The sequence below is a fragment of the Rhododendron vialii genome, chromosome 5a, assembly GCF_030253575.1.
Source record: "Rhododendron vialii isolate Sample 1 chromosome 5a, ASM3025357v1".
Classification (NCBI taxonomy): domain Eukaryota; kingdom Viridiplantae; phylum Streptophyta; class Magnoliopsida; order Ericales; family Ericaceae; genus Rhododendron; species Rhododendron vialii.
Genome location: NC_080561.1, coordinates 629,484 through 652,883, shown reverse-complemented (window position 1 = coordinate 652,883; position 23,400 = coordinate 629,484). Strand labels below are relative to the sequence as shown.

General features: G+C 37.7%; 2 protein-coding genes and 2 long non-coding RNA genes across 6 annotated transcripts; 1 reads left to right on the top strand and 3 right to left on the bottom strand.

Moving 5' to 3' along the window:
- Positions 1–469: 469 nt before the first annotated feature.
- Positions 470–10,347, bottom strand: LOC131325311 (caffeoylshikimate esterase-like). 3 transcript variants are annotated; one of them, XM_058357498.1, is made up of 5 exons: positions 10,083–10,347; positions 9,709–9,846; positions 9,495–9,560; positions 789–821; positions 470–701 (listed from the first exon to the last, which is right to left on the bottom strand). In XM_058357498.1, exons 1-5 carry the CDS (start codon positions 10,101–10,103, stop codon positions 507–509), a joined length of 453 nt encoding a protein of 150 aa, XP_058213481.1. In that variant the 5' UTR covers positions 10,104–10,347; the 3' UTR covers positions 470–506. The 3 variants fall into 3 exon arrangements, with proteins under 3 accessions (XP_058213481.1, XP_058213482.1, XP_058213483.1); XM_058357499.1 differs by having other exon boundaries at positions 10,101–10,343; XM_058357500.1 differs by lacking the exons at positions 789–821; positions 9,495–9,560; positions 9,709–9,846; positions 10,083–10,347 and adding exons at positions 1,042–1,179; positions 1,423–1,583.
- A 4,253-nt stretch (positions 10,348–14,600) lies between these two features.
- LOC131325305 (ABC transporter A family member 2-like) lies at positions 14,601–16,533 on the bottom strand. Its single transcript, XM_058357495.1, has 2 exons — positions 15,304–16,533; positions 14,601–14,947 (listed from the first exon to the last, which is right to left on the bottom strand). Exons 1-2 carry the CDS (start codon positions 15,388–15,390, stop codon positions 14,699–14,701), a joined length of 336 nt encoding a protein of 111 aa, XP_058213478.1. The 5' UTR covers positions 15,391–16,533; the 3' UTR covers positions 14,601–14,698.
- A 58-nt stretch (positions 16,534–16,591) lies between these two features.
- LOC131325308 (uncharacterized) lies at positions 16,592–17,938 on the top strand. The gene is made up of 2 exons (XR_009199653.1): positions 16,592–16,811; positions 17,334–17,938. It is a non-coding gene; the product is annotated as an uncharacterized LOC131325308 (long non-coding RNA).
- Positions 17,939–18,710: 772 nt separating this feature from the next.
- On the bottom strand, positions 18,711–21,636 carry LOC131325307 (uncharacterized). The gene is made up of 2 exons (XR_009199652.1): positions 21,223–21,636; positions 18,711–20,898 (listed from the first exon to the last, which is right to left on the bottom strand). It is a non-coding gene; the product is annotated as an uncharacterized LOC131325307 (long non-coding RNA).
- Positions 21,637–23,400: the final 1,764 nt, after the last annotated feature.

Below are 23,400 nucleotides of genomic sequence, written 5' to 3'. Positions count from 1 at the left end.
CCTATTATCACACAATTTGTTCTCAATAATAACATTTCTTACAATGTGAAGTGTGAAATATGAATGATGAAATCAACATGGTTCAAAAAGTACAAAACATATTTTTTTTAGGTTTTACTTTACAGGATTTCCACATCTAAAAATCTCTTATCAAATTTCAAGATATTCACTCCTGGCCAAAGGCAACCAGGGAAGAATTTTACCCAGTAAGCCCTAATCAACAATTGTAGTAATACAAAATACCAACGGCAACAAGTTGATCCAATGAGGCATTTACATCTAAAAATCTCTTATCAAATTTCAAGATATTCACTCCTGGCCAAAGGCAACCAGGGAAGAATTTTACCCAGTAAGCCCTAATCAACAATTGTAGTAATACAAAATACCAACGGCAACAAGTTGATCCAATGAGGCATTTTCTTATTTGACAAGATGTCGTGTTTTGGAAAAGAGGAGAGAGTCAGCCATCCAAAACATGGATCTCCTCTTCTAGCAGCTCTGTCATCCTACCAAGAAGTAACATCTTCAAAAACAGTGTCAATATTTTCCGGTAATTCACCATAGGTGAGGGAATGCCACATCCATCGATACAATTTGAAGCTCTTGTCTTTGCTAGAAGCTGATTCGAAGAGAAGATTGCTCACTGATGGATACCTCACCTCGTCCTCTTCCCCATGGACTAGTAGGAATGGTATTGAAACCTAAAAAATTGAACGGATTATTGATTATGCCATGTTAGGTTGGCTAGAAAATAAGGGAAAATTTTGTTTCAAGAGTTCTAAATGAACCTCTTCAAGTCTTTGCTCCAGATCTAAACCAAACTAACTTTTAGAAGTTGATTGTAGGTTAGAAGGCGTAGGCTGCCTGTGTAGCAATAAGGATTTGATCGAATCTGTCATCACTGGAAAATTTCAAGTTCAAGTTGTATTTGATTTCATTACCTCTGACACTTGACAAAACTAAACACAAACCCCCTGACAACACCTTGTTTTTGAAGTTGTATAAGTTGCCCAACGAGATTGGAAAGAACATATTTATTACCTCTTGTCTAACTTCAGGATCTTTGTAAGCAGCATCAATACTTTCATGACTATGGATGATTTTCCATGTAGGAATGATACGGCAGAGCTTTGTCAAGACATTAACCGCTAGTGTTGATGGCCTAATATCATCTTCCATCTGTTAATGCAATAAAACACAAGAAAAATATGTTTGTAAATTTCTTGCATAGAGGATATGATTGTAGAGTTGAACACAACAAACAAACGTAGAAGGTAAAATAGTGCACTAAGTCGACAAACAAAATGAGAAGTCAAAAAGACTATAGACTATCTTCTTGGTCTTCTAAAATTGGACAAACAATTTGGGACAGTGAGAAGTCAAAAAGTCAACAAACAAAATGAGACGGGGGGAGTAACTCACAACCAACAGGATAGTCACCATATATGGGAATCCATCTTCATTGACAATGAAAAACCGATCCGCATATGAGGCAGGGAATTAGGATGATATATAAATCGAGCACTTGGTATATATGTTGTGAAAACAAAGAACAATAATATGAATAACAAATTAAGCTCTCGTGTTTCTGATCACTTGTAGGAAGGAAAAGAACTTTGCTTGTTTATATAGAGGAATTTTACTCCGATAAGAAGGTTAGTTTGTTAGGGATTAACGATATGTCTCATATTATTATGGAGAAATACAAGGAGGGACTAAGTCTCATTGGTTACAATTATCCCACGTTGATCTCTAACATTAATACCTGTTAAGAATAGTACTATTTTAAGGAGCACACCTAGTCAAAGACGGAGCCAGAAATTATAGTTAGTTAGGTCCAATGAGCTGAGCTACAAAAATTTAAGCAAAGAAGAAGTGGGTTGCATTTAGGCAATAGCAGAGGGGAAAATTCTACTTTAAGTTAGGCTTTCGGGGGAATTTTCTAATTCTTGGGGGGTTAAAGTGTACAAACTAATTCAAAAATTATGGTACTAGTTTTAATTAAGCGAGTGGGGTCGTGTGACCCTACTTGTCATACTCTTCCTCTGCTCATGCACCTAGTATCACAAGTCGGTGACAACAATCCTATAATCGATGACCAATCAAATAACGTATGCATATATAATATTAAATTAACAAACAAAGTAATCAAGCCTATGAGTCGCACACGCTTGTATCAGAAGGAGGAACATGGCACATGGAGCACGTGTATTACTGTCATTGCATGGTAAGTTAGCTTTTCCGATTGATACAAACACACATAAAACTTGACTTTACGTGGTTCCCAAAATCTACTCCACGGAGGAATCGGCCGGGAACAAAGCTTTACAAGGTGTTCTCTCGATGGTCTACACTTTTTCTGCATTTACATTGCTACACTACTCCTTAACTTTATTATCTGATGGAACCAAGGTTGCATTTATAGCCAAACCCATGTTCACCATCACGCCATAATCAAGTTGCATTGCTGATTATCACGTTTAGACAGCCCAGATCCGAGCACTCTCTCTTCTATTCAGTCGACCACTCTCTCTCCTCTTTCTCGGCCTCTAAATCTTAACCGTCCAAAACACTTTTGGAAGGCTAGGATGTGTGCTCGGGTACCACGTGGACTGTACCCTATTTGCCCCAAAAAAATTCTCCTAAAAGATACGAACAGACATTGTGATTAACCCAAATTAAACACATTCTAGCTAGGACAGTTGGATTTACTCCCAGAGGTTAATTCGACTTGAATTTCCAGTTCTTTGTGTCTTTTAGTTTTACTTGGTCAAATCCGTGGTAACCATCTTTAACTTTATATATCTGGAGAAGACTACAATACACACCCCTTATTTGGATATGTATCATATGCACCCCCAAAATGTTATGAATTGTAGAGAAAATGTTAGGAATTGTATTACTAAAAAGTTACGAATCGTATAAAGGTTACGAGATACACCAAAATGTTATGAATCACAATGAAAATATTACGAATCGTACTGCTGAAAGGTTATGAATTCTAGAACAAAAAGTTACGAATACACTAAAATATTATGAATGAACCATAAAATAGGTGCATATGGTATACCTTTTTAAGGGATGTGTATTGTAGACTTTTCCTATCTTTTAATGCTTGCTTAGTCACAAATGAAAGCTGGGTGTTTCATGCTTGGTACTTACTATATGATTTCATTTTGGTTTACAACATTTTGTAGGCCCCACAAGAAGTATAACGCGCGAGTTTTATTTATTGTACTCACTAATTAGCTACTACTATATGCTAGCCGCACTTTCAAATATTTGGGACTCGAAATAATAGAGACAACTAGTAGGGAGGATGGAAAAATAATATTACTCCAATAACGAGTTTGGTGTGATGATTACATCTGTTTTTAACTACTAGTAAGGATGCACGTGCTTCGCACGTGAATAGTTTGCAACCTTCAACTTAATGTGAATGCAACAATTTTAATAGAACGTAAACAAATACAACTTTCTCTGTACTTGTTCAAATTCCTTGAATGTATAACCATCTTACATTTTCCGCAACCAAAAGCCAACAATTCAAAATTGATAAGTTCAGCATGCATATAGCTCATAAAAGTTAGCATGCTAATCCTAATAGTCTTCCAACTTCTAACACCAAGGAGTTTGGTCAAGTGGCTATGAGAAAGATAATAAGTGTTTGTCCTCCAGGAGATCGATCGCGTGTTCAAATCCCACGAAGGCAAAACATACTAAACATTGGGGTCATTGAAGGGCTTGCTAGCTTGTTAATTTCAGGGCGAATTGAATTAGTCAAGGTGAGCAAAAACTGGCCCGAACATCGGATTATCCAAAAAAAATTAGTCGTCAAATTTCTAATATCAAAATCAGAAAGCAAGCCTCAAAGAAGACCTACTTTGCCTACGGCGACTCCAATTCATTTAAGAAACTATGTGACCTCTATTGCATCTTGGGCCATTCACTTTCATAATCTCTAGTGTTTCATCCCACATTGGGTCAATGAAAGTTTACGAGGGATGTATTTCTTGGGCTCTGGTAGTAACAGGGTGCTTGGGTATCAAATGGCAAAATTCAATAATACATGAAGTCAAATAAATAATATGGCTATGTGCCCGGGTGGACTCCTGCAACTGAAGGGTCATACATGGTCACTAGACTTGAGAATTCAATTTAAAAAAATTGGCTTACTTCAGCCAGTGAAACAATGAACTTGGTATCACAATTTGAAGAGGAAATTTGGTGTTGGAACAACAAATAGGAGTGTGGATGTCATGTTTGATTATTGTCGAATGAAGTAGGCAGTGTAGTGAGCATGTGGTTATGCAACGTCTTCTTCTCTGATTCTTGCTATAATGACAACCATTGGAGTCAATACTGTTTACGTTTTATTTCAGAATCATACTTTTTCTAAAAATCAATGAAATGTGAGAATCGCAAACCAAGGAATAAATCTCTGTTGTTGATGTGCCGTTATGCTCATTAAAAAAACAACGCACTTGTTAATTTATTGTTTAGACATTTTGTCGAGTAATTGGTGAGCAACCTATGTACAACAAAACTCATTGTATTTTACTCAAAAATAAACCAATTAATGATAAAATTTAAATCAGAGGGAGAGCAACTAATCATGTTAAAAAAAATTAGGTACTGATGTGTATCTATTCAAAATTAAACCAAAGGGAAATAAAGAGACACTAATACCCACAATCTTTGTTCCTTTGGAGAAGTTGAAGTTTGTTGGTCAACCAACCCGGCGTGTGACAAGCTTGAATAGGTACTTGTTGCCAAAAAGTGCAGAGGAGGATAGAAGATGAAACAATGTGGCTAAGTGGAATGCGCTTAAATATTAGGAAAATTTTATAAATGGTCCCTCTAGTTTGCACGAGTTCTCACTCGTCCATCTAATATTAATTGTATCAATTTTAATTCTATAGTTTTCATTCCATCTCAATTTCATCCCTCTCTTTGTCGCCGTCAATGAAACAAACGGAATTGAAGTGCAAAATTGTCATTTTCTCTCATAGAAGGACTAAATTGAGATTTTATGTAAACCCAGAGGGACTATTTTAAAATTTTACATTTTACTTTTGTTTTTTGCAAGTAAAATAAAAAAGACCATATGTAATGTATTTGACAACTGAATTATTTTTTATTGGGTAATCAAACTATATTGAAAAAATTTATATTTCATTACACATTACAAAAATCTTAGAAAATACACAAATCAACCCCTTAGCTAATATCTTTGTATCATGTTCTTATAATCTCCTTACTTTTTCACCTGATAAAAAAATGTTCAAAATCAGTGTTTATTTGTTATATGAGTGATCTTATGACTAAGTCCCAAGATAAATACACTTATACCCATATTTTAATGTATTTATTCTCTTAATATTCAATAGTGTTTCATTAATTAATTAAACACAATTACAAGATTTCTAAATACTACTGAACAAGTTTTTCTTTTTAATCATGTGACAAAGAAAATAACGAGAGTGAAAATTCAATTGAAAAAAAAAATACAATACCACATTTAACATAGGGGTTCCTTTTGAATTTTCTCATATTTTTTGTAATATATAAAGTAGAAACTTTAAAAAATTTCAACATATTTTGATTATTCAATATAAAATGAGATGAGAAATATATTACAAATGATGAATTTTAAATTTATTTACAAAAACAAAAGTAAAAATAAAATTGTAGAAATAGGCCCTCTAGTTTGCATGAAATCTCAATTTAGTCCCTCTGTGAGGAGAAATGACAATTTTGTCCTCCAATTCCGTTTGTTTCATTAACGCCGTAAGCGAGAGGGACGAAATTGAGACAGAATACAAATATGCAAATTATAGGGCTAAAAATAACACAATTGATACTAGAGGGACGAAAATGAGAATTCATACAAACTAGAGGAACCATTTGTAAAATTTACCCTAAATATTAACAGGTTGTTCAATCCTTACTATGTCAAATCGAGAGGAACGCCATGCTAATTGCAAAAGAGGCTTTACTATCAAACATGATGCATTCCAGAAGGACTACGAGATGCGTTGGTCACTTGGTTGTAACCAAAACTGCAAAGGCCATTCGTTTTTTGTTTTAATATCATACAGAGAGATGGCAATTTTTTTTTCCCTTTTACCGAAGAGATGCCATTGGTTAGGCAATGGCTAGCCAAATAGTTAATGTTTTAATTTGGTAAAAGACGCATACTGGTTGGGAGGGGTGGCCGGGTGGTTAAGGGGCGTGGGATAGGGTTGGAATTCATGGGATAGGGTTGGAATTCATAGGAACTGGTGGGGGCATTTTTGAAAAGCAAACAGTAGGATTTTCATGCTTTTAAAAGTAGTATAGATAATGTCATCGCAATATTTTTATACTCCAATATATGTCATCAAAAATCAAAAGATGACAAGATGAGATTAGTAGAGGTTCATGTATCTACATTTCATTTTAAAAAGTCATGTTGTCGTTTATTGTTTTTGACAAACAAGATCATCCCATATATTAATAAAAGCAAAGTACAAACGACTGGAACTCTATCGGTCCAAAAAAAAAAATACAACAAAAAAAAATAAAACAAAAAACAAAGAAAAACAGTAACAAATTAGCACCAAAGTCGAACCCATGGAACTGGATGCCACAATTATTTGACATTAAGAGTTGACGGAAGAACCAAATGCATTGCTTCTTCAACAAAATTCTGGTACATAATCCAAGTAACAAAGGTTCTTGGCTAAAGAGCAAAGATTACCTTAAATCTAGATAAGAACTACTGAACTCCGGTTGTCAATTGGTTCCATCCATCCCGATGCCATTGTTAATTCTTTGAAGTTTGACAGACTAGTCGCTGCAACAATAATTTTCCTACTTAAAGAACTATTCCTAAGTGAGAAAAGTTCGTAGAATATATACAATTTTCCTTTGAAGGAGATGATCCATGAACAGGCTTAGAAAGAAGAGTGTTGCTATATGTACCGACCACGGGGAGGGAAAACGTACCGACGGCCGCCGGCGGGCCGTCTCCGGCCACCGGACGGCCGATCCGAGCCGTTCAAAAATTCTAAAAAATAAAACCGAGGGGGTTTGCGCGGGAATCAAGGGCATCCGAGGTGTTTAGGGTGCTTGATCAAAGCACCCTTTTTTCGTGTATATATATACACGAAAAAAGGGTGCTTTGATCAAGCACCCTAAACACCTCGGATGCCCTTGATTCCCGCGCAAACCCCCTCGGTTTTATTTTTTAGAATTTTTGAACGGCTCGGATCGGCCGTCCGGTGGCCGGAGACGGCCCGCCGGCGGCCGTCGGTACGTTTTCCCTCCCCCAATGGTCGGTACTCATAGATTTTTCGTAGAAATAACTCACAACCAATAGGATAGTCACCATTGGATTGAGGTTGATGCTATGATGTTGTGTACTCGTGCTGAAATCTTTGGTTCAAACCCAAAGTACACATGCTTTTATCTCAAGACATGTTACATCCTCATATGACCTGCCCACTTGAATAGAATCAAACTAAATTCCATCAATTGTTACATCATGCTGCCAGTGTGTAGTCTCCTTCGGTGAAACAACCCTTCAGATGTTCTCCATGCCCATGTTGTGGCCAAGTTGTGGGGAGATGTATGCTCTATGGATTTTGTGAATCTGATACTGCATCAATTGTCAGAAGTAGATTTAGTATAAAGGTGTCCTGGTCAGTCCACACTTTTTTGGAAGGATGTTTGGCTCCTATCCTGGAAATTTTTCCCCGGCTATAACTGATATCTACTCAGAAATCTGCTTCTGTGAGAGACTTATTTGATCATACTAATCTCAGGTGGATGCTGCAATTCAGAAGAAAGCTGTTTCAGTGGGAATTGGTTCAAGTGGAGAACCCAAAACAGAGCTTGAGTACTGTGATTCTTCATCAAAAAGGCCAAGACTGTCTCATATAGAATTGGGGATCTAACTTCGGTAAATTCTCTGTCAAGTTCGTGATAAACGGGAGGCATCTTTCAACTCCACTAATTTTATCGGCCCCAATAGCAAGCTTATCTGGAGAAATGTAAGTCCTTTAAAGGTAGAGATTTTTTTCTTACCTCACACTAGCAAGACCAAGTAGGACAACTGAAGAAAGGTGGTCAGCATATTCATGTCTTAGCTATTCCTAACCAAAGGAACATTTGTTGCAAAATTTCTCTTCCACACAAGTCCTACAACCGCTAGGTTCACATCTTTCAACTAAGATGCAAATCTGTCCTCCCACGTAGAGATTAGACAGACTTGTACAAAAGATGCTAAAAGAACTTAAGGCCCAAGTATTTGGAGGGAAAAGCCGAAATGACTGTATGGTGTTAGTTTCCCATGCAAAGAAAGAACACTTCATGTCTCTCTGTTGCTAACAAAAAAGGCAATCAATCAGATTTTCTTACCGTCCACCATTAGGTGTCCCGGTGCCAAAATTTCTGGCTGGAAAAGAAGTGCATGAAATGCTACCCGACATCTGAGCCTCTGATACTCAGCTAAGCGAGAGGGAAGGACAGGCTAGAAAGAAAACATAGACAAGTTAGAGGGATCATTCTCAAAGAGATAATGTATACACTAATACACCGATTCTACAAACTGGTTTCCCCCCTTTGTGTGCTTCCATGATTCTACAAACCAGCTACTTAAAGGCTGCTTTGTTCTATGGAAGCAACCAACGAGCCTTGACAATAATTTCACCGGTGGGTAACTGCGAAAGACTATGCCTTTGTATGTTTGCGAGAGTGACAAAGAGAGAGATAGTAGTTCCAACTTCCAAGTCATATCAAAACTCAGTTGCCCAGAAAACGTCAGATGAAAGAATGGGTTCAAAGCTATGGATCCTGACTTTGCTGCTTATTTTGGAATCAAGACTTCACAAAAAACATAGGCCGAAAAACGACTTACTTCAGAAGCCAAATGTCAAACACGTGGGAGGCATATACATTGCATCAATTTTTAATACCGTAACCAATATTAAATAAAAACCCGCAAAGCTACTATATTGTCCGCCGATATAAATTGAATTAGATGCAACAACCATCACCCATTGTACCTTTGGCTCATGTGTATGAGTTCACAGTTCTGACCGCCCAAGTTGCAAACACAACTCGACAATGTGGACGAATCGGATTATCAAATTGATTCCAAACTAACGTCAGAAATTTGCCCAAAACGGCGGAAAACTCTCCTATTCGATTGTAATCAAAGTTACCTTATAAGATTGTAATCAAGTGTGTCCAGCTCAGATCGTTTCATTGTTTTTTGAAATGTCTCCTTCAATAAAATATCATTAGGTATTTGATCGATTAGATATTCTAAAGGGATTAATGAAATTGACAATTTCTACAATGTGGACAAATCGGATTATCTAAGTAATTCCAAAATCCGTTAGCAAATTGCAAAAAAAGGGGAGGATTTGAAGAGTTATAAAAATTTTGTTTCAAGAGTTCTAAATGAACCTCTTCAAGTCTATGCTCTAGATCTAAACTAAACTGACTTTTATAGGTTGATTGCAGGTTAGAAGGCGTAGGCTGCCTTTGTAGCAATAAGGATTTGATCGAATCTGTCATCACAGGAAAATTTCAAGTTCAAGTTGTATTTGATTTCATTACCTCAGACACTTGTGAAAACTAAACACAAACCCCTTGACAACATCTTGTTTTTGAAGTTGTATAATTGCCCTACAAGATTGGAAAGAAAATATTTATTACCTCTTGTCTAACTTCAGGATCTTTGTAAGCAGCATCAATCCTTTCATGACTATGGATGATTTTCCATGTAGGAATGATACGGCAGAGCTTTGTCAAGACATTAACCGCTAGTGTTGATGGCCTAATATCATCTTCCATCTGTTAATGCAATAAAACACAAGAAAAATATGTTTGTAAATTTCTTGCATAGAGGATATGATTGTAGAGTTGAACACAACAAACAAACGTATAAGGTAAAATAGTGCTCTAAGTCGACAAACAAAATGAGAAGTCAAAAAGACTATCTTCCTGGTCTTCTAAAATTGGACAAACAATTTGGGACAGTGAGAAGTCAAAAAGCCAACAAACAAAATGAGACGGAGGAAGTAACTCACAATCAACAGGATAGTCACCATTTATGGGAATCCATCTTCATTGACAACGAAAAACCAATCCGCATATGAGGCAGGGAATTAGGATGATATATAAATCGAGCACTTGGTATATATGTTGTGAAAACAAAGAACAATAATATGAATAACAAATTAAGCTCTCGTGTTTCTGATCACTTGTAGGAAGGAAAAGAACTTTGCTTGTTTATATAGAGGAATTTTACTCTGATAAGAAGGTTAGTTTGTTAGGGATTAACGATATGTCTCATATTATTATGGAGAAATACAAGGAGAGACTAAGTCTCATTGGTTACAATTATCCCACGTTGATCTCTAACATTAATACCTGTTAAGAATAGTACTATTGTAAGGAGCACACCTAGTCAAAGACGGAGCCAGAAATTATAGTTAGTTTGGTCCAATGAGCTGAGCTACAAAAATACTTTAAGCAAAGAAGAAGTGGGTTGCATTTAGGCAATAGCAGAGGGGAAAATTCTACTTTTAGTGAGGCTTTCGGGGGCAATTTTCTAATTCTTGGGGGGTTAAAGTGTACAAACTAATTCAAAAATTATGGTACTAGTTTTAATTAAGTGAGTGGGGTCGTGTGTTGTCATACTCTTCCTCTGCTCATGCACCTAGTATCACAAGTAGGTGACAATAATCCTATGATCGATGACCAATCAAATAACGTATGCATGTATAATATTAAATTAACAAAGTAATCAAGCCTATGAGTCCCGCACGCTTTTATCAGAAGGAGGAACATTGTACATGGAGCATGTGTATTACTGTCATTGGGGGTAAGTTAGCTTTTCCAATCGATACAAACACACATAAATCGAGATTTACGTGGTTCCCAAAATCTGGTACTCCACGGAGGAATCGGCCGGGAACAAAGCTTTACAAGGTGTTCTCTCGATGCTCTACACTTTTTCTGCATTTACATTGCTACACAGTCTACACTACTCCTTAACTTGATTATCTGATGGAACCAAGGTTCCATGTATAGCCAAACCCATGTTCACCATCACACCAGAATCAAGTTGCATCGCTGATTATCACGTTTGGACGGCCCAGATCCGAGCACTCTCTCTTCTACTCAGTCGACCACTCTCTCTCCTCTTTCTCGGCTTCTAAATCCTAGTGTTTTGGACGGCTAGGATGTGTGCTCGGGTACCACGTGGACTGTACCCTAGCTATTTGCACCCAAAAAAAATCTCCTAAAAGATGCGAACAGACCGTGTGATTAACCCCAAATTAAACACATTCTAGCTAGGACGGTTGGATTTACTCCCAGAGATTAATACAACTTGAATTTCCAGTTCTTTATGTCTATTAGTTTTACTTGGTCAAATCCGTGGTAGCCATCTTTAACTTCATCTTTTAATGCTTGCTTAGTAACAAATGAAAGCTGGGTGTTTCATGCTTGATACTTACTATATGATTTCATTTTGGTTTACAACATGGTGTAGGCCCCACATGAAGTGTAGCACGCGAGTTTTATTTATTGTACTCACTAATTAGCTACTACTATACGCTAGCCGCACTTTCAAATATTTGGGACTCGAAATAATAGAGACAACCAGTAGGGAGGATGGAAAAATAATATTACTCCAATAACGAGTTTGGTGTGATGATTACATCTGTTTTTAACTACTAGTAAGGATGCACGTGCTTCGCACGTGAATAGTTTGCAACCTTCAACTTAATGTGAATGCAACAGTTTTAATAGAACGTAAACAAATACAGCTTTCTCTGTGCTTGTTCAAATTCCTTGAATGTATAACCATCTTACATTTTCCGCAACTAAAAGCCAACAATTCAAAATTCATAAGTTCAGCATGCATATAGCTCATAAAAGTTAGCATGCTAATCCTAGTAGTCTTCCAACTTCTAACGCCAAGGAGTTTGGTCAAGTGGGTATGAGAAAGATAATAAGTACTTGTCCTCTAGGAGATCGCATGTTCAAATCCCACGAAGGCAAAATATACTAAACATTGGGGTCATTGGAGGGTTTGCTAGGTTATTAACTTCAAGGCGAATTGAATTAGTCTAGGTGAGGGAAAACTGGCCCGAACATCCAGTCATCCAAAAAAATTAGTCGTCAAATTTCTAATATCTAAATCAGAAAGCAAGCCTCAAAGAAGACCTACTTTGCCTATCATCTACTCCATACGGCGACTCCAATTCATTTAAGAAACAATGTGACCTCTATAGCATCTTGGGCCATTATCCGGTTAAAACTGTCATAAGAATGACTCCGGCTCACTTCAACTCATTCACTTTCATAATCTCTAGTGTTTCATCCCACTTTGGGTCAATGAAAGTTTAAGATGGATGTATTTCTTGGGCTCCCTGCAACTGGTAGGAACAGTGTGCTTGAGTATCAAATGGCAAAATTCAATAATACATAAAGTCAAACAAATAATATGGCTATGTGCACGGGTGGACTCCCGCAACTGAAGGGTCATACATGGTCACAAAACTTGAGAATTCAATTTTAAAAAATTGGCTTACTTCAGCCAGTGAAACAATGAACTTGGTATCACAATTTGAAGAGGAAATTCGGTGTTGGAACAACAAATAGGAGTGTGGATGCCATGTTTGATTATCGTCGAATGAAGTAGGGGCGCAGTGTAGCGAGCATGTGGTTATGCAACGTCTTCTTCTCTTATTCTTGCTATAATGAAAACCATTGGAGTCAATACTGTTTACGTTTTATTTCAGAATCGTACTTTTTCTAAAAATCAATGAAATGCGAGAATCGCAAACCAAGGAACAAATCTCTGTTGTTGATGTGCCATTACGCTCATTAAAAAAACAACGCACTTGTTAATTTATTGTTTAGACATTTTGTCGTGTAATTGGTGAGCAACCTATGTACAACAAAACTCACTGTATTTTACTCAGAAATAAACCAATTAATGATAAAATTTAAATCAGAGGGAGAGCAACTAATCATGTTAAAAAAAAATGATGTACTGATGCGTATCTATTCAAAATTAAACCAAAGGGAAATAAAGTGACACTAATACCCACAATCTTTGTTCCTTTGGAGAAGTTGAAGTTTGTTGGTGAACCAGCCCGGCATGTGACAAGCTTGAACAGGTACTTGTTGCCGAAAAATGCAGAGGAGGGTAGAAGATGAAACAGTGTGGCTAAGTGGAATGCGCTTAAATATTAACAGGTTATTCAATCCTTACTGTGTCAAATCAAGAGGACAGAAGAGGCTTTACTATCAAACATGATGCATTCCAAAAGGGCTACAAGATCCGTTGAACACTTGGTAGTAACCAAAACTGCAAAGGCCATTCGTTTTTGGTTTTAATATCATACGGAGAGATGGCAAATTTTTTTCCCTTTTACCAAAGAGATGCCATTGGTTAGGCAATGGCTAGCCAAATAGTTAATGTTTTAATTTGGTAAAAGACACATACTGGTTAGGAGGGGTGGCCGGGTGGGTAAGGGGCATGGGATAGGGTTGGAATTCATAGGAACTAGTGGGGGCATTTTTGAAAAGCGAAAAGTAGGATTTTCGTGCTTTTAAAAGTAGTATACATAATGTCATCGCAATATTTTTATATGTCATCAAAAATCAAAAGATGACGAGATGAGATTAGTAGAGGTTCATGTATCTACATTTCCACATTTCAGTTTAACAAGTCACGTTGTCGTTTACCCATGGAACTTTTTTTTGACAAACAAGATCATCTCATATATATAACAAAAATAAAGTACAAAGGACCGGAACTCTATCGGTCCGAAAAAACAAAGAAAATACAACAAAACAAAATAAAACAAAAAACAAAGAAAAACCGTAACAAATCAACACCGAAGTCAAACCCATGGAACTGGATGCCACAATTATTTGACATTAAGAGTTGACGGAAGAACCAAATGCATTGCTTCTTCAACAAAATTCTGGTACATAATGCAAGTAATAAAGGTTGTTCTTGGCTAAAGAGGAAAGATTACCTTAAATCTAGATAAGAACTACTGAACTCCAGTTATCAATTGGTTCCATCCATCTCGATGCCATTGTTAATTCTTTGAAGTTTGATAGACCAGTCGCTGCAACAATAATCTTAAAGTTCGTAGAATTTATAAAGTTATATATATACAATTTTCCTTTGAAGGAGATGATCCATGAACGGGCTTAGAAATAACTCACAACCAACAGGATAGTCACCATTTGTGCATTAGAGGGGTAAAATGATCAGTACAATTTATCAACACATGCATTATCAAGATACTCTCTCTATCCCGATTTGTTTGTCTAATTTGGGAAATTCAACTTATTAAGGGGAAACAATCATTACACTTTGGAAAATAAATTTTCCACCAATGTCCTTCAATTCAAATTGTACTTGTCACATCAATTCAAGAAAGAGAGAAAGGATAGCTTAATACAAAAGAGAGAGAGAGAGAGAGAGAGAGAGAGAGAGAGAGAAAAGGGTAAAATAGTATTTTTATAGGATTTCTTCCTTGGTCTTCTAAAACTGAACAAACAATTTGAGACAATGAGTAGACAAAAAGAATGGGACGGAGGGAGTATCTCACAACCAACAAAATAGTCACCATTTATGGGAATCCATCTTCATTGACTCAAACACTCGAAGTTATTGTCTAAGGAATAGACTTCTCGTTAGTGGCATTTCGATCACAATTCCAAGACATGGACCTTCCTTGAGAAGAGTTGAAGGTAAAGTGCAATCGACATTGTCAAGGATTGGGATCTCAACTGAGTGGCCAGTGATGCAGAGGTTTCCATCAGCGTCTTGTTCCCAATACACCTCTACCATGAGGTCTCTAACGTTCTGGGCTGATTCTGATTCCGGAATACCTATATGCTCGACTCCCATGGGTATCTGTGTCATCAATACAACGACAAAAATTCAAAGAAGATAGACAAGCCAATTGGGCTTACTAAGCAAAATGAAATTCAAAATTCCATCTTGTTTTTTCAGAGTACCTGGCTTGAATAATGTGGACGTGACGCTGTTGATGTTATAGATGACCTTTTTGAACGATGTTTAGCTTTCAAATGGGTAAATTCACAAAACAAAAATGATAAAGTTCACGGCTGTCACATCATTCTGTACGGATTTTTCGTTCAAGACATTTGAAAATATTAAAATGAATTTAATTCATTGACAATTAGAACCTATGATTTGATAAAAAAATCTAGATTTCTTTATCGAAATGGAGAGGTTAGAGACACTACCAGCAATGCAAGTCCTGATTCCAATGTCAAAATCATCACGCCGTCGTCAATTAGAGGGTTCGGTAGTTCTGCTTTTTTCCGTAACATTCAGGAAGACTTCTTCAAGAGAGTGAGACCAAGTTGTATGTCATCTATACAAAACTCTTTTTGCTTAACTTGGAGCGAGGCAAACAAATTCTTCACACATGATTTTAAGAAAAGAGAGAAAATATAAGCAATGGTACTAACCACATGAGGAGTTAATGTTTAGGGCAATGGAACCGGAAATCCACTCTCTTTTTTTTTGTGCTTGATCATTTTTCATGTACGATCAGAACTCATAAATTTTAGCGACATACCTTCAATGAGCTCTCCATCTCGCGGGGAACAACATACGACCTTCGAGTTTTCTTTCTTATGTGCAGTGAATCGAACTGATCATGAACCAATAGTTTCCCGACACTCGAAATAATCAATGAAAGCAACCCACCTCAAACATAGAGTACAGGAAATATCACAAGCTTTTATTTTCCAAAATAGAGTACTGATTGGAAGAAGAAAAGGCTAAAAGATTTTTCTGTATACGGTAAAACAAGAGTGAGTCGAGCAAGGAGTATTTTGCTGTATGTGTATATCTCTTAGCTGCATAGGTATATGAGTATATATATAGAAAATATAGTCTGTTAGGGTTGAGGGAATACTCCTCTAATTTGTAGGAGAGATATTCGGAAATGAGGGGAGACCAAGTTAAGTGGGTTTAACCACCCTTAATAACCCTCAAACAAAAGAGAAGATCAAGTCTAAGTGCGTTTAACCGCCCTTAATAATCTCTACCAGCAATTTCTCCCTTAGAAACCCACGTGAAATCACCTGTATCTGATATTTAATACATCAAAATCAAATCTAATTAAATATATTAGAGTAAAATATTCAATTAGAACAACCATCCCCCACATAATTTAAAATTTTACAAGATGCTTTTACTGCGCAATGGGTGTAGTGTTAGCAAGTTTCAATTGGAAGAACCGTAGTGAACAAAGTCTTGAACTAGGTCTTTGGAATCAAACTTACGCCTACCACACACAGTACAAGAAACAATTATGGTTCTGGAACGGTTTGGCGCGATAGACGGTCATGCGCACGTATCTTGTTTCTATGAGTGTCTTTAGAGAATAGTCCAATTTCTTGCTGCAACGACCCCACTACCACACTCATAAAGGTGTGTCCTCCAAGGGTAATTTGTGATTCCCCCACCCTCCAGAAATCCTACTTGACACATTCAAATACAAAAAATTATATTCCTTCCTACCTTGACACATTCAAATACAAAAAATTATATTCCTTTTAAATACAAAAAAAATAGTATTGCTGGAGATACTCTTGGACTATTCAACTTAAGCACTTTAAGTCCTATCTGATTTCAATTTCCTACCTTTGGTTGAGCCTCAAATCTTCCTCAAACCAGTTTTGTTCCACACAAATACTATCATGACCAGAGTCACCAGACTAAGGAATTAGAAATACATGAGGTATTGTATTCTGAATTCATGGTGTATTCATGGTATAGAAGACTGAAAAGGGCTAGAATATCCATGTAGTAGTTTGCTGGTTTCTTTCCATGATGCTCTCTCGTTGTATCAAGGGTTCTTGGGTCTGTTTTGAGTTATTTTCAGGGCTGGGCTTTTGTGGGTTGATTTGTGGTTCCAGGTTTCTAGTTTTTCGTGTAGTGTTTAGGGTGGTTTTCCTTTATAGTGTTCCGGAAGGGGGTGGTGTCTGCTATTGTTTCTTGTGGATGGTTTGGGGTTTGTTTTGGTTGTGTCTATAGTAGTGACTCTGATTTGTTGGCAAGTTTTGGGTTTTTAGTCTGCTGGATTAGCTTTCCTTGTTTTGGTCCACTGGTTTGTTATCGGGTTTTGGGTTTTGGGTCAGTTTGGTCTTGAGGTCTTATAGGTCTGTTCTGGTTTGGTTTTTGATGCGTCTGTCCTGTGTCTTGAGTCTTGGTACCTTGGAGGAAATGTTTTGTTTAAATCCTATCGTGCAATACAACGCAGGAAGGGTGGTAATCCATGATCTCCTGATTTTGTGTGGTGATGTATCGTGATTCTCAGCTCTAGCAATAGATGATGGGGATTTCAATTCTTTGATAATGGATAAGCATTTATGATGAAGCTGTTTCAAAGTTAGACAAATCCTCTCATGCATGCTGTGCAATTTTGGTGCCATCTCAAGGCATTCTGGAAATGGTTTTGCAGCACGTCAGTTTTCTTAGCCATTGAAGTAGATGATGTGGGTCAAATCCTTGATTTTGCTTGATTGCATAGACCGAAAATTCCGGTTTCAAACTACTCTTTTCAATTAGTCAGATCTGTTTCTGAATGAATCCGCTTGCTGATTTTGAGATTCTCGTTTGAAGTTTGACTGACGTCTTGCGGTGAAGTGATCATTGATATTCCTGGAGTTCGGTCAATATGGAGCAATGCTGCTGGTCGGTTATGAATATTTTCCCAATTCTATTGAAGATCAGGGAAATTCAGTTTTACTTCATGTTCCTTTCTGCTGTCTTTTAAATTGAAAACTTATGTAGTGATAGCATGTTTTCTTTCTTTCCTGCTTTTGAAAAAGTGTTGCAATCTTATGAAATTCAATGCAACCAGAACTTAGGAGAATGTCCAACATCATACTTCTATAACCTGAAGCGAGATCATAATTAATTGCGTTCCTTATAGAATTCTTGATTATAGACAAAACAGGCCTACACCTACAAGTGGCCATGACAATGAGCCCATAATTTTAGTGAACATAAATTTGCCCAACACATATATGCAAATCCATATGGAATGTGGAGGTTCGAAGGAAAGACTCTGAGCACACAAATTACGAGATCTAGAGGATGCCAGCAGTCCATACAAGCCTTTGTTCCAGCAAGATATATGACAGCGTTTGAAGCGTTGAGGACACAATAGAAGTCTGACGGCAGCTGCAGCCGTTAGTTGACAGAACAAGCGACGTCCTTCTTCTTTTTTTTTTAATCGGTGGAAGTCAGTATTGTTAGAACTGTTAGATTAGTACCTTGAAAGAGTAGTTGAAATTCTGACCTTAGGTGTACCTTAATGCCATTGGGCCAAAGGCCTATTGGCAATGTCTTTCCACTAGCGCCTTGCCCGTGCCTGAAGGCACTTACAGACAAATCTGATCATAACCTTAACCAACCATACAACAATGCCCCCGCATTGTTGCCATCATTGAGTACTCCAGCTACTGATATTCCACCCATAGCTATATCTCTGTACATTGTGCAAGTTCAATAAGTGAATTTGACAAAGAAAAAGAAAACCAAGCTACTAACATCCAGTTGATCAATGCTAACTTTGAGCATTATAAGACGGAGAAATCGTCAAATGTAAATCAATTAATAACCAACAATCAACTAAACCAATAAATGGATGTATTTGATCAAAGACCTCCCTCGCAAGTATAACTTCGAAAACCGTACAATTCACATACTGTACAATATTTTTAGATTATTAAAGCATCATGAAATGGAATACCTATGTTCTTAGCAAAATGTGTGTAGTAAAAAAAGAAAGTGTAATAAAGTGCCTAGAAGTAGTCATTTAAACTTCCTAATTACAAACACTATGAATGAATAATTGCTAACTGGCTTGTAATAGCGAAGAGAACACAACTATAACTACATAATACATAAACAACTCAGGTTGATCCCTAAGCCAACTCGTCCCCATGGCGTCTTCGAGCACAAAATGTGCATGTGGACGCACACTATGGGTTCTTCATCTTGCTCAGATCCAAGTCTTGCTAGGTGATCGGCACTTTGATAGGCTTGTTGACAAATGAATCCAATGGAGCAGCTCTTTTTGAATAACAAAAATTAAGCATCCTAATGACAGCACCGTGCAGCCAGGTTGGAGGAGCTCCTTCCTAATCGAATTGGCAGCCTGAAGTGACTCAGACTCGATCTTCACATTGGTCATCCCTTTCACTAAGATGATGGTTAGGCCCCAATAGTTGGCCCAGATTTCAGCTTCCAACTTGAGGTAAATGTGAACTTGCCGTACTAACCAAGGTGCCATCTGCATTCTTCTGTTTTGAAAACACTACCAAAACCTCCTTTTCCATTACTTTCATACCAGCTGCCATCCATGTTTAGATTCAAAGTTCCTGCACTAGGAGGATACCATTAAACTAAAATAGGAGAAGCAGCAAGAGGATTCGGGGGAATTTAAATGCCTCAACACATTTGGATTCATAAGACTCCAATTTTTCTACAGCTTTATTGAACAATGGAACCAATATTATCAAAAAAAAAAAAATTCCTATTTCTATCTTTCCTAATTCCATAGGGTAATTGGACTATTGGAGCGAGTATACACCAAGTAAATGTAGATTGGTACGTGAGTGAGGTATTTAAGTCACTCCTATCGAAGTGTTCACACCATTCCTCTGCACCTGTATCGATATCAATTGAAGTATCCATTGTGTGTGCGTTGCGACTATGTAAGTGTGTGGGTGTGGTGGGGAAGTGCGGGGGGGTGTAATGTGTGTGACATGGTGTTGTCTGGTTAGGGTATTTTGGGATGTCTGAGGGAGTATATGCCAAGGCATCTCTCACAAGGCCAAGATTGAAAGCCGCTCGTAACCTGTTGTGGAAAAGTTAATTTCCAATCAATCATCCTACCGGAAGACAAATGTTACAAGAAAAAAATATACCAGTTCAAGAAAGGAAACAGATTGCACTTCACTAGAGAAAGCTAAATCAAGCCAACTGATAAAGCAGCATATCCCAATTGAATGATGCAATACATCATGAATAGGACTATCTATTCTAAATGGAAGTGCGCAGTTAATTGGTGTCCCTGCGTGGCCCAAAATTTAGATTCAAACTTGCATGCCTCAATGCAAGTCATAATCAACTAATAGAGCACCATACATGACTTTCACCCAAAAGTCCCATGCTGAATTGTGGAATGATTAAACCGCTTGCACTCTAGCAAAAAAAAAATAATGATAGTGGTCTCTAACTACAATTAAATCTTTTCAAGCTCAATAATGACTGAAATATCAGTACCCACAAGCCAAACCAGATTCCGTAATCTGATTTTTAACCAGTGTCAATGCATTCTTAACTGGATTGTTTCTTGCCTCACACTAGCAATACCAAAGGTACGACAACTGAAGAAGGATGGTCAGCATGTTCATGTCTTAGCTATTCCTAACCAAAGGAACATTTGTTGCAAAATTGCTCTTCCACACAAGTCCTACAACCGCTTGGTTCACATCTTTCAACTGCAGACGCAAATCTGTCCTCCCACCCACACAGATATTAGACAGGTTTGTACAAAAGAGGCTGAAAGAACTTAAGGCCCGAGTATCTGGAGGGAAAAGCCGAAATGACTGCACGGTGTTAGTTTCCCATGCGAAGAAAGAATACTTCATGTTTCTCTGTTGCTAACAAAAAAGGCAATCAATCAGATTTTATTACCTTTCCACCATTCGGTGTCCCACTGCAAAAATTTCTGGGTGGAAATGAAGCGCATGAAATGCTACCCAACACCACCTGCACCTCTGATACTCAGCTAAGCGAGAGGGAAGGACAGGCTAGAAAGAAAACATGGACAAGTTAGAGAGATCATTACCTTAGATAACGAACATATCATAAAAATAGTCATCGCAAAGGATAACAATGAACAGTATAACATTCTGGTTAGAGTAGTAAGGTAATATTTAAGACTTTTTCAGAAAGTCCAAATCGGCTATACTGTAAGAATAATATATGAGGAGATCAACATTCTTGGTGATATTATATACTATCTAAGCCCTCACTAAACTAACATGATTCTGGAAATCTAGTTCAGCAGGGTTTACTGGAACGTGAAGTACGGATTCTTCAATAAAACTATCCAAAAGAGATAATGTACTCACAAATACACCAATTCTACAAACTGCATATCCTCCCTTTGTGTGCTTCCATGATTCTACAAACCAGCTGCTTAAAGGCTGCTTTGTTCAATGGAAGCAACCAACGAGCCGTGACAATAATTTCACTCGGTGGGTAACTGGCTAACTGCGAAAGACTGTGCCTTTGTTAGTATGTTTGCGAGAGTGACAAAGAGAGAGATGTTGTTCCAAGTCATATGAAATTCAATTGCCCAGAAAACTTCAGTTGAAAGAATGGGTTCAAAGCTATGGATCCAGACTTTGCTGCTTATTTTGAAATTAAGACTACACAAAAAAACCATAAGGCCGAAAAACGACTTACTTCAGAAGCCAAATGTCAAACACGTGGTAGGCATATACATTGCATCAATAATTAATACCGTAACCAATATAAAATCAAAATCCACAAGGCTACTAGATTGTACGCCCATAGAAACTGAATTAGATGCAACAACCACCACCCATTGTACCTTTGGCCCATGTGGTCATAGTTCACCAGCTCCGACCGCCCGAGTTGCAAACACACCTCGACAATGTGGACAAATCGGATCATCAAATTGATTCCAAACTAAGGTCAGAAATTTGCCAACAACGGCGGAAAAGCCTCCTTTTCGATTGTAATCAAAGTTGACTTTTATAAGGTTGTAATGTGCCCAGCTCAAATCGTTTCATTGTTTTTCGAAATATCTCCTTCGGTAAAATGTCAGTAGCTATTTGATCGACTAGATATTCTACATGATTAACGAATTTGAAAATTTCTACAATGTGCGGATTATCAAAGTAATTCCAAAATACGTTAGCAAAGTGCAAAAAAAGGGAGAGAAACCTTTTTCTCCGTACTTCGCATGTTGAACATGCGACCAAAGGCATGTAAAACACGAAGAAATCGTGGACAGTGATCACACTTTCAATATTTAGCGGCCATATGTAGTTAAACGAGGCCAATGGTAATTATCCGCGGCCAAATGTAATTCCTTGCGTCTACAAGGCATGTAAAACACAAAGGAATCGTGGACAATGATCACGCTTTCAATATTTAGCGGCCAAATGTAATTTCTTGCGTCCATGGGTAATTTTCCACGGCCAACTGCAATTAAGCGCGTCTAGGAGGCATGTAAAACACGAGGGATTCGTGTACTATGATCACGTTTTCACTATTATGCGGCCAAATGTAATTCCTTACGGAAAAGGGTAATTATATGCGTCCAACTGTAATCACTTTGCTTGGATGGACTTTTTGAGAGTAACTCTCAACTCTCGGCACAGTTTTCAATAAATCTTTCTCTCTATCTCTCTCCACTCATTACCACTCCAACTCTCAAAAATAACTTTCTAAAATCTAAACCAAACAAAGTGAATGTAATTCCTTGCGGCGAAGGGGCATGTAAAACACGGAGGAATCGTATCATGCTTTCAATTTTTCGCGGCCATATGTAATTCCTTGTGGCCAAGGATAAAAACTCGCGTTCATGAATGCCTTTATCCTCACCACAGTGTTCAAGGCATGCACTGCTCAATAACACCATTCAAGTCCTCCCCACAATGGTCAAGCTGGACGACAGGTTCATGGCATTGCATTGGACCCCAGGCTCGATTCATGTCCCTTTGTAAAGTCGTACTTGGTTCGTATGTATGTCAATTGTCAAATGCAGCCAATTAAAGGATGCCCATAAGCTGCTCAATGCAATGCCTGAACCAGACGTGGTTTCTTGTAGTGCTTTATTTTTGGGGTATGCTCGACTAGGACATGTAAGTGAGGCAAGAGAGGTCTTTGAGGACACGGAGAATAAAGTGATCGGAATTGGTGTTGACATTTCAAAAGATGCATTCGCGAGGTTTAAAGCCTAATGGGACTGGTATATCAAGTTTTCTTCCTGCAGTGGGGGATTTGGAGGATTTTATTTTCGGTAGTCAAATTCATGGGGATGTTATCAACATGGGAATGGAATCGGACAAATGCATTTCAGCGCCCTTATGGATATGTATGGGAAAAGCGGTTGTAGTTAACATATGTCACAAGTGTTTGATGAAATGAACGCATTCAATATAGACACTTGCAGTGCACAAGTTAGTTGGCTTACGAGAAACGGCTTTGTGGATGAGGCACTGATGCTATTTAGGGAATTCAAGGACAAAGGGATAGACTTGAACGTAGTGCATGTC